The following is an 18,906-nucleotide window of genomic DNA, read 5'->3' as shown; positions in this document are numbered from 1 at the left end:
ATATATAATAAGCATATATATATGTATATATAATATATAATAAGCATATATATATGTATATAAAATATATAATAAGCATATATATGTATGTATATATAATATATAATAAGCATATATATATGTATATAAAATATATAATAAGCATATATATGTATGTATATATAATATATAATAAGCATATATATATGTATATATAATATATAATAAGCATATATATATGTATATAAAATATATAATAAGCATATATATGTATGTATATATAATATATAATAAGCATATATATATGTATATATAATATATAATAAGCATATATATATATGTATGTATATATAATATATAATAAGCATATATATATGTATGTATATATTCTGTTTGGCTTCTAAAGCCCTTCATGACCTGAACCCTTCCCACTTCTACAGTCTGCTCCCACCCTACTGCCCTCCACTCACTCTGTGATTTACCCGATCCTAGCCCTCTACCAACACAGCTTGTCTCTATGCCTGCAATTGTACCGCTTCTCATCACTGTCTCCCAACTTCTCTGGCTTCCTTGAAGTCTCAGTGAAAATCCTATTTTCTACAATAAGACTTTTTCCATTCCTCTTAATTCTAGTACCTTCACTTCTGAGAATCCCCTTCAGTTAATCCTGTCTATATTTTATAGGTACATAAACATGTTGTTTCCCTCTTGAAGACTTCAAGTTCCTTGAGAGTATGAATTGTTCTTTTTTTTTTTTTTGCTTTATACATATGTGTGTATGATATATAATATAATAATAAGTATATGAATATATTTATGTATATATATTTGCTTTATATACAATCTTTGGGAGCTTTTCTTTTGGCTTCACAGCTCACATCCTCTTGCAATGAATTACAACAGTAGAATTATTTCATGGCACTGGGATTTTATTATATTGAATATTTATTTTCCCACTAATAGTAAGATAAGAAATCAGGCTTAGAAATCTCTTGATTCTATGGAGATTTTTAAATTTTACTCTAATTGGAGAAAGAAATAGCAAACCACTCTGGGTATCTTTGCCAAGAAAATCCCGATGAGGTCACAGAGAGTTGGACACAATTAAACAACAATTGACTCACACATCTTGGTCACAAGTGCTAGTTCCCTTTAGTATCATGGAGATGTTCGATGCTTGCGTAAAGTTGGTTCCAATGACAATCAAATCACTTTTCCCCAGGGTTGATACTTTCTGCGGCATTATGGACTGGATGGAGAAGACCTGAAGGAAATCCAAGACCAACAATTGCAAGATTAATAATAGAAAATAACATAACTGTCCTTTGAAGAAATCATCAGGACACTGCCATATTTAGCCAATAAACGTAGAGGCCTCAACAAATTCAGTGAATTCAATAGGAATGGGGCTTAAGATTCATCTGTCTCTCAACTCACAAAAGCATTAGGTCAGACCAATTAGTTTATGTCTCAAAAGAGACAAAACAGAGTTGAAGACTTTGACGTTACAATAATCTCAAAAACGCTTTCTACCTCAATGCCTTTGGAGATTCACAAAATAAACACGGCAACGGATGGAAGCCAAAGGAAGCCAGCTGCCATAGGCTTCACAACATACATAATTATCATAATTCTAAATGATCATGCCTTATGCTTGCAGAGCACTGGAGAGTTTCCAACACCCTTGTACATATGCCAGCTCAATGTGATGGGAAAAGAGCTTTTCATTCAAAGAGACTTGGTTTCCAGTGGGACCTCAGATACTTCCAACGTGTAAAACCTTGGGCAAATTGGTCAGTCCCTCATTCAACAAGCATGTATGAAGCACTCACTTGTATCAGGTACTGTGTTAAATGCTAGGTTTACAAATACAAGTACAAACTAAAATAGTCTATAACTTTAAGGAACTTACATTCTAATGGGGGAAGAGGAAAATATAAAAGGAGAACTGAAAAGGGGAGCAATGAGGTACTCTGAAGGAGAGAATGGCTAAGTCTAGAGAATGAGGGATGGCTGGTTAGGGGTCCTTCATCAAAATGGAGGCTCCTGGGTCTCAGTTTGCTCACCTCTAACATGAAGTGATTAGATTGGATCAGGACTTAAACTTTTTCCGTTCATGAACCCCTTTTTGCCCAAGAAATTTTTATGCAATCCCAGGTATATGGATACATAAAACAAGTATACAAAGCAAACATTTACTGATAACAAATCATAACTTCATGATCCCCACATTCAGTTACATGACCCTATAAGGGACCACAACTCACAGTTTAAGAAGTTTTAGACTAAATAACTTCTAAGGTCCTTCCGATTTGATTCAACCCAAGGTTAGTAAATGGTGGAACTGGGACTTAAGCTTAGTTCTTTAGACAGCTAGATTACTGGTTCTACCAGTGCCTCTAAATTTAAAAAGAAAATTATCAAAAAAAATTAATTCTTCAAAGAACAATGCCTTTAAAGAAAGAGTAGCAGTAAATCATAGAATCAGATAATGGAAGAATCTAAGTCAGGGACTAACCACCTAATATCAAGCAGATGAATAGCAAACCAGAATAGATGACTGTTTTCTTTCTTATGCTATATAAACTTTTGTATTTATGTACCAATAAGATATAGACAGGATTAACTGAAGGGAGTCTCAAAAGGGAAAGCATTAGAATTAAGGGGAATGGAAAAAGTCTTCTTACAAAAAGTGGGATTTTCACTGAGACTTCAAGGAATGTCTCATTTGGTATCAATGCCCAGCTAGCATTTGTAATGAGAAGACTCATTACAGGTTATCTAGTCTCTCCCCCCTCCTCAGTTTACTCAGAGGTGAAATGATTTGCTCTGTTGTTATTATGCATCCTTTGTTTTCAAAAAGGAACAATGACTTAACAAGGATGAGGTCTTGATTTGCTTGTGAAATAGATACATAGCAAGGCAGAACTGAGCAAAGTCATCAGTCTCACTCTTTCCTCTAGAGTCAGCAAATTTCAATGGCAAGACAATGGGCAAGAAGACTGACTTTGGTCTGGGATGTGGTCAGTGACCTTGGGCTTCTTCTGAAATAATGGGGAGGCTGGGTGGTGCAATGGATGGAGTGCCAGACCTGGAATCAGGAAGCTGTTGTTCAGTCATTTCAGTCACGTCTGACTTTTTGTAACCCCAATTAGGGTTTTCTTGGCAAAGACACTAGAGAGATCTGCCATTTCCTTCTACAGCTCATTTTACAGATGAGGAAACTGAGGCAAACAGGGTAAAGTGACTAGGGTCACACAGCTAGATACTAAGGGATTTGCCATTTCCTTCTACAGCTCATTTTACAGATCAGGAAACTGAGGTAAATAGGGTAAAGTGACTAGGGTCACACAGCTAGATACTAGAGGGATTTGCCATTTCCTTCTACATCTCATTTTAAAGATGAGGAAACTGAGGCAAACAGGGTAAAGTGATTTGCAAAGGGTCACATAGCTAGATACTAGAGGGATTTGCTATTTCCTTCTACAACTCATTTTACAGATCAGGAAACTGAGGCAAATAGGGTAAAGTGACTAGGGTCACACAGCTAGATACTAAGGGATTTGCCATTTCCTTCTACATCTCATTTTAAAGATGAGGAAACTGAGGCAAACAGGGTAAAGTGATTTGCAAAGGGTCACATAGCTAGATACTAGAGGGATTTGCTATTTCCTTCTACAACTCATTTTACAGATCAGGAAACTGAGGCAAATAGGGTAAAGTGACTAGGGTCACACAGCTAGATACTAAGGGATTTGCCATTTTCTTCTATAGCTCATTTTACAGATCAGGAAACTGAGGCAAACAGGGTAAAGTGACTAGGGTCACACAGCTAGATACTAGAGGGATTTGCTATTTCCTTCTACAACTCATTTTACAGATCAGGAAACTGAGGCAAATAGGGTAAAGAGACTAGGGTCACACAGCTAGATACTAAGGGATTTGACATTTTCTTCTATAGCTCATTTTACAGATAAGGAAACTGAGGCAAATAGGGTAAAGTGACTAGGGTCACACAGCTAGATACTAAGCGATTTGCCATTTTCTTCTATAGCTCATTTTACAGATCAGGAAACTGAGGCAAATAGGGTAAAGTGACTTGCACAGAGTCATACAGCTAGATACTAGAGGGATTTACCATTTCCTTCTATAGCTCATTTTACAGATGAGGAAACTGAGGCAAACAGGAATAAGTGATCTGCCTAGGGTCACAAAACACACAGTATCATACTGATTTCTTCTAATGCAGTACTGTATTTGTTGACTCAAGATTAGGTTAGGATCTACTATGATCCCTAAGTCTTGGTCTCTTGGTCCTAGCCAGTCCTTTCCCATCCTGTATTTATTTATATTACTGATTTTGATCCTAGATAAAGTCTAAGTAAGGACATAGTTTCCGAGATTGGATTTAAACTCAGCTCTTTATGACTCCATGCCTAGTATTCTATCCATAGCACCACCTAACTGCCCTATCATTATTAACTCAAGAACTGGTTTCGAATTTGACCTCAGACACTAGGTCACTGTGTGACTCTAGACAAGTCACTTCTCTCTTTTTGCCTCAGTTTCCTCATCTGTAAAATGAGTTGGACAAGACAATGACAAATAACTCCAGTATTTTTGCCAAGAAAACCCCAAGTTGTTTCCAGAACATGACTGAAAACAACAGAACAATCATAATACTTAGAAAAAATAGCGAAATCAAAAATTGAGTTTCAGTCCACTGATGCTAAAAACTTTTACAAATGCCTCAATCAGGTGGTGGGTTGTCTTTCAATCACAGGTTATCATATAACTTGCCCCCCCCCCCCCAGTATTGATTATGCCTGATGACTTCTAAGATTCTTTCCAACTCTTGAGATTTTTATGAGTTTTTATGAGTTCCATTCAAGCTCAAATTCTCAGGCTGAGTACACAGATAATAACTAATCAGCATTCTTCCCACTCCTGGCAAAAGGTCCTTTGTCTACCTGAAGAAAATAATCACATAATCCTTCAACCTTTTCTTCTTTAGATTATCAATAAATCCCTTAACCTTTCTCCATAGTAAAGCTTTTCTCCCAGCCCTCTAATACTTTCATTGTTTTTCAGATCCTAAGATTAAAACCATAGACATCATCTTTACAGATGGGGAAACTGAGGTCCAGAGATCTCCTAACTTGCCGAAGGTCTTGTTGTTCAGTCATATCATACTTTTTGTGACCCTGTTAGCAAGATTTGAATGCAGGAAAAATGAGTCTTCCTGATTCCAAACCTGGTACTCTACTGATTGCTCCACCTAGCTGTTTTTGCCCAAATATCTGGCCATCTTCCAACTTCAAATTTAATTTCCCCTACACCCTACTAGACCCTTTTTAGTTTCTTCATACTTTTTACACACACATACATACATATATGTGTATATACACTAACTGGATACAATACTCTAATAAAGATCTTACTAATGCTGAATATAGCAGAAGGCTTATTTTTTGATCTTCTGTATGCTAAATTCAAGTCAACAAAAATATTCATTCTATTTCTTTAGAAATCACCATTGCCTTCCAGGCTTCATAGGGTCATAGATTTGGAGTTAAAATGGATCCAGAACTTATCCAGTCCAACATTCTCAATTTTGCAGATGAGGAAACTGAGTCATGAGAGCTAAAATGACTTGCCTCAAGCCACAAAAGTAGTATGTAATTTGAACCTACATCTTCTGACTCAAAATCCATTGGTTTCCCAGTTGCACCATTTTCTTTGGGAAACAAAAACTCAGTATCGCATTATCTCTTAGGTTAGGCAATATTATCATCCCCAAGTCTTAGTCTTTTGGTCTTAGCCAGTCCTTTCCCACTCCATATTTATTTGTATTACTGATTTTGACCTTAGGTAAAGCCTAAGTAAAGACATAGCTTGTCCTCCCTTGCAATATTCAGCTTCAATGCATAATCCCTTAAAGATGAGTTATTTCAGCAACAAGTACTTGTGAAAACACTTTAGAGCACCTACTATGCCTGCCTTCTCAGCTATTATGTTTCCTGAGAAAAGGTTGCCTAGTTGCTTCAGAAGGCTATTTTTTTTTTCAAAAGAATCTTATTGTTTAGAATTTTCCTGAGCCTTTTAGGGAAGCAAGTAAATCCAGGCCTACCTATCTCATACAAGCAGATGGTTTGCCTCCCTATCTCTTGAAAAGGTCTTAGATTAGCTTCCTTCTGGTTTGCTCTTAAGACCTTTTCTAATCATAATAACTGTGTTAAAGAGCTACCAAACATCGAAAAAACACAAGAAATAGGGAAAAAACCAAGATAGGTCGGATCTAATTTCTAACAATTGTTAGAAGCATGACCAGCTTACACTTTAGCAGCAGAAGGAAAAAAAAAAATCATGAAGAAAACCTCTCCACAAACAGGAAGTCGAAGAAACCAGACAAACCGATTTTTTTTTCTTTTACAAAGAATCCTGACACCCAACAGCCCAGTTCTAAAAGACAGTTTTTTTTTTTTTTTGTTATGTCCTCAAAATTCACAATCCAACTGGAGGAAATGCAGTGAGGGATAAAAGCCTCACATGTAAAAGAGATTTAACAGAATTGAAGAAAAGTGATCATGCTAGCAACAGAGAGAACCTCGCTTGCAATGTGTCAGGGAGGTTTTCCCTCATCTTGTTGCTGAGGAATTTCCATATATCAAAATGCTCCTTTGTGTGACAGTTACAGCTACTCACTAGCCAGAAGCTAACCATAAAGTCGACCGTTTCCTTGGCAATTTTATTTTAATGGTGCGAGAAAATTATTTTTAAATGGTAGTGCAACGGAAAGTGTGTTTTGCAAAGCCACAGTGTACTATGGCTCTCTGCAGAACTTTTAAGCCACACAGTTAATACAACTTAAATAAGAAGGTACCTTTAAAAAGTGGGTTAATTAGATGACTTATTGAATCACAAATAAATGAGCTGGTTTTTTTCCCTTTGAGAAACTGAAACAAAAGTACAAGAAAATAGCAACAACACCAACAAATAACATTTTTAAACTGAGTCTATTTCTAGCAAGAACAGCACCCTTTGTGAAATCTGACATTAATACAATGCAAAACAATAACATTACTAAAGGAACTTGTTGCTAACATCTCATAGAACAATGAGACTGTGAGCAATCAGCAGCTCTGGTTTGTTAAGAACCAAATTGGACCAAGTTAATCTGATTTAGGAGAAAAATAAATCTGAACTTAAAAAAAAAATCACTTTGAAAGCTTGGACATCAGTCAACATTTAATAGAAAGTCTCACAGATTGTAACTTGTGAAATTAGTTCAAACTGGGCTAGATAAAAAGTCACATGAATTTCAAACCAGCTGGAAACCTCAATCCAGAGGACATTATGAAGATTAAAGGTGCCTAAACTAATTAAAGGGAGGTAGCCTGAGGGGACCTGAGGGGTTAGCAGGAGGTTTTAGAATTATTTAACATCTTCACTAATAATCAGGAAACACAGGGTATGTGGCAATGGTCAATGGAAATGGTAGATCAATGGTAAAAACAGGTTTTGAAAGAAAATGTAATAAGATAATTAAGTAGCAAAAAATCATTATGCCTGAGGAAAAGATGGCACAAAATCAATTCAAAGGTGGGATATTGTAAAATTAGGAATGGTCAAATGATAAAAATGGACAATTAGTGACCAAATTAGAAATTATCATAAGACTGTAGATTTAGAGCTAGAAGAGTCCTTAGAAATCATTAGGGGATCCAATCCCCTCATTTTACAGAAGAGGAAACTGAGGCACAGAGGTTAAGTGATTTACCAGAGTCACACAGTTAACACAAGGTTGGTGAGAAAATTAAATGAATGTGTGAAGACCTCAAAGCACTATATAAACAAGTCTGCTCTAGACCAACTAGCCCACATTTCATCTTGCTTATCTGCCTTAAAGCAGAATGTAAATGTGAGCTATCATTATTTGTATCACTTTTTTTTTTAGAATTCAGATTTGCAATGTTCCTATTCAGTCATTTCAGTTATATCTACCTTTTTATGACCCCCATTTGGGATTTTCTTGACAAAGATACTGAAGTAATTTAATATTTCCTTTTCCTTTACAGACAAGGAAACTGAGGCAAACAGGGTTAAATGACTTGACAAGGATCACACAGCTTATTTAGTGTCTAAAGCCAGATTTGAATTTAGGAAGATGAGTTTTTCTGTTTCCAGGACTGGCACTCTATCTATTGAACCACCTAGCTACCATCAAATAAAAATAGTCTTGAATCAAGCTGTTGTCTAGTTTATCATAAATTAATCATTTATATTTAATGTTCTAAGGACTATAGCAAAGTAGGTAAAATAATGACTTTTTGTAGTTGAATAAAAATGTCAGGCTTAAGCTCACCTTCCATGGGCTCATTAAAAGATGCTATAGAAATAGGAACCTTCAGGAAAGGTGAGATGAGCAAAGTGAAAGAAAAAAAGAGTTGTTGGAGATATCACACCGACAGAAGTACAAAAGTCAAAAGTAGGGAAATGGTCATAAAATCACACATGTAGAATGAGACCATCTAGCTCAACCCTCTCATTTTACAAATAAGGAAACTGAGGCCCAAGGTGGGAACACACACTATTGTCAGAGATGGAATATGAATCCTGGTTTTCATGCTTCCAATCCATCGTGCCATAATTGAGCTTGGCTGTAGTTTTGTGGATTTGAAAATGTCAAGAGGACATAAAGATGGCTTCGGATGTGAATCTGGAAGTGAACTGGAACAGTTATACATGTTCTCCATAAAAAGTATTTTATGGGAAAAGAGCGTAGATGGAAGAGAAGACCAAAGGAAGACCTTAGAGCATCACCCACATTAAGAGGTAAAGAAGAGGCGAGGAGGAATTCAATATGGTCCTTCTGAAGTCAAAGGAAAAGAATCAGAAGTGACAAAGTCTGTTGAAAATAGGAGGAATCTAAGAGAATGAAGGTTTGGTGGGGAAACAGAGTCACTGGATTTTACAATTAATAGGTATTTAGTGACTAAGGAGTCATAACAAAGCTGTATTACAGGGGTCAAAGACACAATGGATGGTGAAGAAATGGAGATATCCAGTATAAATATTTTTCAAATAATGTTAGCAGTCACAAAGGGGTAGGGATTTATAGCACAGAGTACACAGTCTACACTATCAAATTCAATCATTGCATCAGATATTTCTGCTGTTTGTTTTTCTTTATCTCAAGGGCTCAGTCCAGAGGGAGAAAATGGTGATACAAACATATAAATAAAAAGTTTGGGATTAGGGTTGACATGTGCAAAAATGTTTGCTCTTTTAGTGGTGGCAAAGAATCGGAGATCAAGGGGATGCCCATCAATGTGGGAATGGCTAAACAAGCTGTAGGATATGAATGTAATGGAATACTGTCATTCCCTAAGAAATGATGAGAAGGCTGATATTAGAAAAACCTGGAAAGACTTATATGAATTGATGCCCAGTGAAGTGAGCAGAACCAGGAGAACATTGTACACAGTAATTACAACAATGTATCAACAACTATGACAGACTTAACTTTTCTTAGTAATACAGTGATATAAGGCAATTCCAATATAGTAGTGATGGAAAATGCCATCCATATCCAGAAAAAGAACTACGGAGAGTGAATGAAGATTGAAGCATACTATTTTCACTTTTATTTTTTTTTTTTTCTTTCTCAAAGTTTTCCCCTTTTAAAAATGATTTTCTTTTACAACATGACTAATATGGAAATATGTTAAAAATGATTGTACATGTACATCAGATTGCTTACTATCTTGGGGAGGAATAAGATGGAGGGAAGAAGAGGGAAGGGAGAAGAAAAATTTGGAACATAAAATATTACAAATATTAATGTTGAAAACTATCTTTATATGTAATTGAAAAAATAACATGCTATTCAGCTTTTAAAAATTGAGGATTTTTTGAAGAGGGAATACTTTTATAAAGCACAGACACTTTATAAGTACTAGAAGTGTGAATCTGAGTATCACACAGCCTTATCACAAATTTCTAAAGCTTACTGGTGAGAACAGGAAATTGAAGCACCAATCAGTTTGGGGAGGATAAAGTCATCATACAACAGGAATCAAAAAATAACAAAAAGTTATAATGGTTAGCACCAAGATGACCAAGTCCACCACCAGACTAGCCAGAGATTGCTTGTTTTTCTTAATATCAATTACTGAGGTAAGTCCTCAGGAAGCTTATAGACTATCAAGTAAAACAACACGTACACAGAGAAATAAGTAAGCAATCAGCAAGAACTTATCCGATGCTCATGTCTGCAAAGGTCACCAGGGATAAAAAGCCAAAAGGAACCAGGCCCTGGCTTCAAGGAGCTTACATTCTCTCAAAGGAAATAAAACATACATACATATACCTATATCTATATCTATTTGTGTGTATGTGTGTAAATATAAATATATAAAATACAACGCATTAGGATAACAATACATATACATATACGTATTTGTATATACATTTGTATACATATACACATATGTGTATATATACACACATGCACAAAATATAGGTCCTATCAGCCCTACTAATTCTGCAACTGAACAAAATGAGTTTTATTCCCCAAGTGAAAATAATGCTGTTGATTCATCAACAAGAAGTCACACATGTTGAAGCTTTTCCTTCTCGAGAACAGTGATGGGCTAGTCTATACCCATTGCTATCCTGTCCTTCTTAGAGATAGATCTCATGTTTTTTGGACTGGGTTCACAGCAGGTGAGGGTGTAGCCTGTGATCATGGTCAGTGTGAAGTTAATCAGCCTACAGAACTGTAGTAACTGATGAGGTCCAAAAAGAAGTCACAATTAGGTATAAGAAGTCACAAACTGGGGAATGAACTCACAGAATCAAACCATCTCCAGGGGAGGGAGCAAAACTTTATTATGACAGTTTGATAAGGGGACATAACTCCAAATGAATACCCAATTAACAATTCCCTTTTATGGGAAAGGATCCAAAACAAGATATGTTAACCATGCTGATAATATACATAGTAAATCAACTGATGGTCATGGTCTTCCTGTTTATACAAGATAGCCTCTGGAGTTGACATCTATAGCTCCAAATTACAGAAGGCAACAGTGGGCGTCAGTATGGAATAGCTCTGTTTGTACAAGATAATTCTGTAAGTGCAAGACAATTCTACAGGGTCAGTTTGTTCCTCACCAGGACCCACTTAGATATTGGATGGCCACCAGGGACATGGTCTTTTGCAGGATTCCGTTCACCCATTGTATCCTGTTGTGTTTCATATCAATGTAAAAACTAATTTATCACCTAAAAACAATCAAACCCCAATTCTACAGCCTTCCACAATACTTGCTATCTTTGGGCGAGCCACTTAAAGTGCCTTGAAACTCTGGTAAAGTGAAGGAGTTGGATCCCATGGCCTCTAAGATCTATTCCAGTTCTAAATGTATAATTTTATCAGTTATGACCTTGGGCAACCACAACAGACAACATTTAAGGTAGTTGAATCAAACTAGTGCTTTAAGATTTGCAAAGCACATTACACCCACACACACTTTATATAAAAATATATAAAAGCATATCTGTTTATAAGTATGTATCTATTTTAAATTAATACTATAAAACATTTATATGTAAGATATATTATTTATAAATATGCTTTAAATACATTTATAAATAAAAACACATTATATATATATGAAAATTTGTATTTCTTATTTCTTTTCAATAGTATTTGATTTCCCCAATACATGTAAAGATAGTTTTCAACATACAATTTAAATATATTAAATAATTATTTAAAATAGACATAAGAAATATATTTATAGACAATATATGTAAATGTAAATGATAATATAAATTATATATTCACATAAAATATATTTATAAGTATATTTCAGATATATTAAAATATATCTGAAATATACTATAAAATGTATAAAAGTATATTTCAAATACATTTTATATAAAACATATTTTATATATATTTGAAATACACTATGTCATATTTTAAATTTATTTTACATCTATAATGTATTTTTACATAAAATTTAAATGTCTATTATATGTGTTATTTAAATATATAATTTATATATTTTTATTCTTATTTATTTTATATAATTTATATTATATATGTTATTTAGTATATATAAATATATTTATATAATAACTCTGGGAAGTTATCCTCATTTTGCAGATGGAGAAACTGAGGCAGAGATTAAATTAGTGACATATTTGAGACTGGTTTTGAATTTAGATCTTTCTGACTTCTGGTTCAGTGCTCTATCTACTTCACTAATGCATTAAACCTTTAGTCTCAATTTGCTCAACTATAAAAAGAAAAAGTTCAGGGGGGCAGCTAGATGGTGCACTGGATAGAGCACCAACCCTAGAGTCAGGAGGAACCGAGTTCAAAAACATTCCAAAAATCTGGGCATTTTAAGCAGGTCCTTAATAAATCCTTTTCAAAGGAATTCAAAGAACTGTTAAAGCCATGATGAGCTTCATGTAGCATCGAGAATCTCTCTAGTCACAAATTTGTTTCTTCTCAAAGGAAATGATTTGAGAGGTGATTTGAGAAGTAACATGGCCTGGTAGGAAAATGACGTGCCCAAGAAAATAGAGGTCCATTTTTGGCAGACTAGAAATTGAATTCTTACCTGAGATACCTCCTCCCTCCATGAGCTTGAGCAAGCCACTTAAATTTCCACTTAAAGTATAAGGGAAGTATGTTCTAGGGGCACAGTGAACAAAGACTAGAATGAGGAAGGAAAGGGGAGAATGTACTTGGGGAATAAAGTGGTACTTAAAAAATAGTTAAGATTATTCTCAGAAATGAGTGAGAGTTTGGGCATTTTCACACTAAGAGATACCAATGGAATTACAAGCCTGGATCTCTGTTCCTCCCTCCCCCCTCCAAAGACCACTGATCTATTGAATGAAATCCTGATGTTGGCCTGCGGGGACCTTAAAGAATCTGATTCCAACTTTTTCTCTAACTATTCACCATGTCACTCAAATTCATAATAACCAATTGATTAACTGAACAGCCCCAGGAAAACTATCTTCCCTTCATGCTTCCCTTCCACTTCCCATTCCTTTGTGATTCCATCTCCTGCTGAAATACTTTCATTCTATAAAGGCCGGGTCAAGTACCATAGTCCTCCCTGAGATTTCTCTGATTTCCCAAATGTCTTCCAATTCACTACCACAATTTCCCACAGCATGTGCCCGCCGCTGAAATGATCTCTTCTTCCTACAAACCCATCTCAGAATTTTGCATCTCTTAACGTACTTGTTACATCCTAATTTGCATTATCCAATAGAATATAACCTCAGGAGGACAGAAATTATTTCATTTTTGTCTTTATATTTTCGGAGGCTTAGCACAGTGCCTGTCACATAGAAAACAATTAATAGAAAAATGCTTGTTGATTGAATTACATTTCCTAGTTTTGGCTTCCCAGCTTGACAAGCAGACGCCTTTATAGCAGTGAATATCTGTGGAAGGCCTGGAGGGGAATGATAACTTAGAGATGAATTCATAGCTGTTGAGCTGGAAGGAAACTCGTAGGCTTTCTGGTCCAATCCAGGCATTGGGAAACTGAGGCCCAGGGAAATTAAGTGATTTGAGGCACATAGGGCATTCATTTATTCAATAAGCATTTATTAAGCACTTATTGTATACCACACACTGTGCTAAAGAGCTGAGGATACCAAAAGAGGTAATAGTCTCTAAACTCAAGGAACTTACAATCTAATGAGGGAGACAACATACAAAACAAATATATTCAAAGTAAGCTATGTACAGATAAATAAATAATTGCAAGAGGAAATTCACTGAAACTAAGAGGAAATGGGGAAATTTTTCTTCTAAAAGATGGGATTTTAGTTGGGACTTAAAGGAAGCTAAGAAAAGGATCAGAAAGGGAGATAGCCTGAGAAAATGCCCAGGAATGAAAGATGGAGCATCTTGTTCATGGAAGAGCCAGGAGGCTGCAATCACTGGATTGAAAATTATGTGTAGGAGAGTTACATGTAGGAAGACTAGAGAGATGGTTTATGAAGGGCTTTAAATGCCAACGGAGGTCAGATGTTAGGAAAAACTCAGTAAGGGAGCTGGCCAAAAGACAAATGGGTTGCCTTGATGTAAGGAAACCTTCCTAAGAGGTCTTCAAACAGGAACTAGACAAGTATTTGTTGTACATATTATGGGGAGAATTCCTTTTATGTGTAGGTTGGGACAAATGGGCAGTGAGATCACTTCTAATTCTTAAATTCTATAATTCTGTGAAACTAATCCAGTACTCTTTTTACTGTATATAATCAGTTAATAAGCACCTACTATGTGCCAGAAAGGAGGTCGTTAAGTGGCTCAGTGGATAGTACACTGGACCTGGAGTGGGACAATCTGAATTCAAATCCAGTCTCAGACACTGACTACTGTGGGATCATGGGTGAGTCATTTAATCTCTGTTTGCATTTATCCACTGGAGAAGAATATTACACTCCAGGATATTTACCAAGAAACACCTATGGACAGTATGGTTCACAGAGTCATAAGGAACTGGACACAAGTGAACAATGTGTCAGAAATGACACTGATAGACAATCTGATTCCCTGCAGCTTTTTGTCCATAGTTGGCCCTCTTTAATTGTTAGAATAATTATAATATTAATAATAACAATAGCTAACATATATATATATATTTAGTGTTTTACGGTTTACAAGACACTTTACAAATATGATCTCATGCCCTTTTTATAGTGGCAAGGAACTGGAAACTGAGTGGATGCCCATCAGTTGGGGAATGGTGGAATACGTTATAGTGTATGAATATTATTGTTCTATAAAAAATGATCAGCAGGATAATTTCAGAAAGGCCTGGAGAGACTTATATGAACTGATGCTGAGTGAAATGAGCAGAACCAGGAGATCATTGTACACAGCAATGGCAAGTTTATACAATGATCAATTCTGATGGACTTGGCTCTTTTCAACAACGAGGTGACTCAGGCCAATTCCAATAAATTTGTGATGGAGAGAGCCATGTGCATTCAGAGAAAGGACTACAGGGACTATGTTGTGGATCACAACATAGTATTTTCACCTTTTTTTTTGTTGTTTACTTGCTTTTTATTTTCATTTTTTCCCCTTTTTGATCTAATTTTTCTTGTGCAGCATGATAATTGTGGAGATTTGTATAGAAAAACTGAACATGTTTAATATATATTGGATTCCTTCCTATCTAAAGGAGGGGTGAGAAGGGAGGAAGAAAAAATTTGGAACACAAGGTTTTGCAACAGTGAATGTTGAAAACTATCTCTACATATATTTTGAAAATAAAAATCTATTATTCATAAAAAACAAAAACAAATATAATCTCATTTGATTCTCAAAATTGACCCTGAGAGGTGTTATTATAATCCACATTTTATAGAGAAGGGAACTGAGGCCAGCCAACAGTAAGTAGTTAAGTGGTTTGCCCAAGAACAAGCACCTATCAAATATGTTAATCAAGATTTGAATTCAAGTCTTTCTGACTCCAGGTGTAGCACTCCATTCACTGAGCTATCTAAATTAATATTTTTGGAGGGTCTTTGATGAGATCCAAAGCTTCTATGCCTTTTCTTTAGCCTTCCACAAAAAACTAGGTAATCCCCAAAGAGGTAGCTCCAACCAGTCCCTATTTTGTACTTTTTGTTTTGGGAGACTTGGAAGGTTTTGAAGATTTCATAACCTGTGGTAGAGTAATGATACAAAAGATGGCAGTGGGCCAGGAAGCCAAACTATAGGGACCCAATAAAGTAGAGAGGGCTCATTTGTTGTTGTTTTTGTTTAGAAAGGACAAACCTCTAAGGCCCTATTGTGTATAAGCTTCTGCCTCCCAAGTGGTCCACCCCCCTCTCAGAAAAGCCTTTGGAGGCAGCTAGGTAGATCAGGTTTCTCCCAGGTGCTCTGGATGTATCTTCAGGAGCACTTAGGGATGAAATGGAGCTCCTCTTAGTGGTAATGCAATTAGCAGGAAGACTGGCCCATCCATTTATTGACAAGAGGAAGAAAAGCTACTTCTTCAAAGCAATGTTTTTGAGAGCTTAGCTTAGCATCAGAAATAGGGGGAAAAAAATTAGAAAAGAGGAGGGGAACAGGGAAGAACTAGAGGGTCGACAAATACAAAGCCACTGAGGAGAAAGCATGATACCTTGTGCGCCCTGTTTCCCCAAGACAGGCAGAATGGTGTAGAGGAGGGAAGAGATAGAGATATGTAGTCAGAAGACCTATGTTCGAATCCTGCACTCTCCTACTTACTATTTTTGTGACCTTGGGCAGATTAATTCACCTCTTTCAATCTAAATTTCCTCATCAATAAAAAGAAGGATTTGAATCAGTTGGTGGCTGAGGGCCCTTCCAGGACTAAACCTCTCTCTGTCTCTGTATATATGTGTATGTATGCATGTGAACATATGCAAATGTGTATATATGTAATGTATTTGTACATGTGTGTGTATATATACATGCACACAGAGCCAGAGAAAGAGATATAGATACATAGACAGACAGAAATAGAAAGCCAGAGGGAAGGAGAGACAGAGAGACAGAGAAAGAAAAGGGAGGAGAGAGGGAGAAAGGGAGAGAGAGAGAGATAAACCTTAAAAGTTTGGAAAATAGAAATAGTGCTGGTTCTAAAATCTTTAATCATTTAGTTCACATGATTCAACTACTTTTGTTTTGGTTTGACATTTTTGGGTCCAAATCTGTGGCCACATTAGATCAGGAAGACCCCTGCCAAGGCAGATGGATGTTATAAATAATTTATAGGCTTCAGGAGTTTCCTTGGGACCTTGAAGTACAAACCTGATTGGCTAATAGATTTAGATTTCAGGGGGAAAAAGATCTCAGAAGCTATCTAGTCCAATTCCTTCCTTTTACAGACTAGGACATAGGGGCTGAAAGTGAAGTAATTATCCCAAGATCACAGCCAATAACAGACAGGATTTGAAACCAGATCCTCAGACTCTAGAGTCCCTGTGTTTTCAACTGTATCCAAATCCTCCTCCACCTCCTCCTTTCTCCTCCTCCTTCTTCAAATAACCAGGAATGTACATTTTATTAATTTGTAATCCACCTTTAAATAGCTACAGATGAGCTAACCAGGGTCACATGTCCTCCCCACTTCTGATAAGGTCAAAAAATTCAAAAGTAGGAAAAAGTTCTCGGCAAGCTAGCTCCCTGATTATGTTACTGACATTGATGAGAGTTTCTCAGGAATTCAGTGTGCTTGGCGAAGAGCTGGCCTTCTTAAATAAAAGGGTGTAGTGATATTTCTCTGGGCTAAGGCCTTCTGAAACATTACAAAGAACAAAGGAAGTCAAGGAATTTCAAGGTCTTGAAAATTCTAACAGCTTTCTAGGGAGGAGGAAAGAGAAGAGGGAAACGGGGAGGGAGAGGGAGGGAGGGAGAGAGAGAGAGAGAGAGAGAGAGAGAGAGAGAGAGAGAGAGAGAGAGAGAGAGAGAGAGAGAGAGAGAGAGAGAGAGAGAGAGAGAGAGAGAGAGACACAAAGAGAGAGAGAAAGAGAAGGGGAGGGAGGGAGGGAGAGAAGGAGACAGAAAAAGAAATCAGAAGGAAGGGAAGAAAAAAAGGGATGAAAAGAGACATTTAATGGCATATTTCTAATTGCTAGGATCTCTAGTATTGATTTCATTGACTTTATTTAAATAAAGAAAAAAGGTCAGCAAAGCTGAGTGAACATCTCATTTTAGGTGCATCATTCTCACCGATCCATAGAGGGCAAAATGAAACTTTCAAAAATGTAGTTATTTGCCACCTGTGGTTGACCCAACCATCCAAAACTTATTATATTACCCTATGGAAGTACTCCCAAAGTCGACCACAAGGTCACCTTTTCAAAACTGACTACCAAAGGAACACTACCATTTTTCACAATTAAGGAGTTCTAATTTCTTTCACGGAGTTTGGAGCCTTTGATATATTGAGCCAATTAATTTTTTTTAAACTAGTTTAAAACCTATAAATGACAAAAAAAAATTCTGGTAGGATGGGAAACTTGGAATAACTCCAATGATTTTAGCTTCTAGTGTTTTTTGTTTTGTTTTGTTTTTAATTTACCCATCAGGAACTGGAAACTGAGTGAATGTCTATCAGTTGGAGAGTGGCTGAATAAATTATGGCATATTGTTATTATGATGAGAGGTTGATTTTAGAAAAGCATGGAAAGACTTACACAAACTGATGCTAAGTGTGAGTAGAGCCAAGAGAACATTGTACACAGAAACAAGATTATGTGATGATCAATTATGATGGACTTGGCTCTTTTCAACAATGAGGTGATCCAAGGCAATTCCAATAGATTTGGGATGGAAAATGCTATTTGCATCCAGAGAGAGAACTATGGAGAATGAATGTGGATTGAAGCAGAGTATTTCACCTTTTTTGTTTGTTTGTTTGGTTGGTTTTGTGTTTTTTTCTTTTGGTCTGATTCTTCTTGCACAACATGAGAAATATGGAAATGTTTAAAAGAACACATTTAACCTATTTATTTAACCTATATCACACTACTTGCTGTCTTGGGGAGGGGGGAAAGAAGGGAGGGAACAAGGAAAATCTGGAACACAAAGTCTTACAAAAATGAATATTAAAAACATTTTTACATATATTTGAAAAAATAAAATTCTATTAAAATTTAAAAATTAAAAAAAACATTTGCCCATATCATCTTCTACATGTTTGGCATTAGCCAATATGCTCTTACCTGTGAGTTCTGGTTTATTTTCACATTCTTCTTGGTCCGATATCCTCCTGCTCGTGAAAGAGGTGATTTTCTGGATGCTTGACAGACATTCTGAAAAAAATTCAAAGCATTCTTTAAATGTCAAGAAAGACTAATAACTGATTAGGCCTGTGATAAGTAAGATAGGATAGGGCT

At 36.1% G+C, this 18,906-nt stretch overlaps 1 protein-coding gene across 2 annotated transcripts in view; it reads right to left on the bottom strand.

Annotated features, from left to right (window-relative positions):
- PLXNC1 (plexin C1) overlaps nucleotides 1-18,906 on the bottom strand; it is a 221,191-nt gene that overhangs the window by 112,113 nt on the left and 90,172 nt on the right. For both annotated transcript variants that reach the window (XM_074271219.1, XM_074271218.1), the window contains 2 exons: nucleotides 18,733-18,822; nucleotides 1,104-1,243 (listed from right to left, as the gene is read on the bottom strand). In XM_074271219.1, the coding sequence (XP_074127320.1) occupies nucleotides 1,104-1,243; nucleotides 18,733-18,822 (230 nt within the window). The remainder of the gene's footprint in view (nucleotides 1-1,103; nucleotides 1,244-18,732; nucleotides 18,823-18,906) is intronic.

This window comes from Sminthopsis crassicaudata, chromosome 5 (genome assembly GCF_048593235.1).
Source record: "Sminthopsis crassicaudata isolate SCR6 chromosome 5, ASM4859323v1, whole genome shotgun sequence".
Classification (NCBI taxonomy): Eukaryota; Metazoa; Chordata; class Mammalia; order Dasyuromorphia; family Dasyuridae; genus Sminthopsis; species Sminthopsis crassicaudata.
This window is presented reverse-complemented; position numbering and strand designations above follow the sequence as displayed.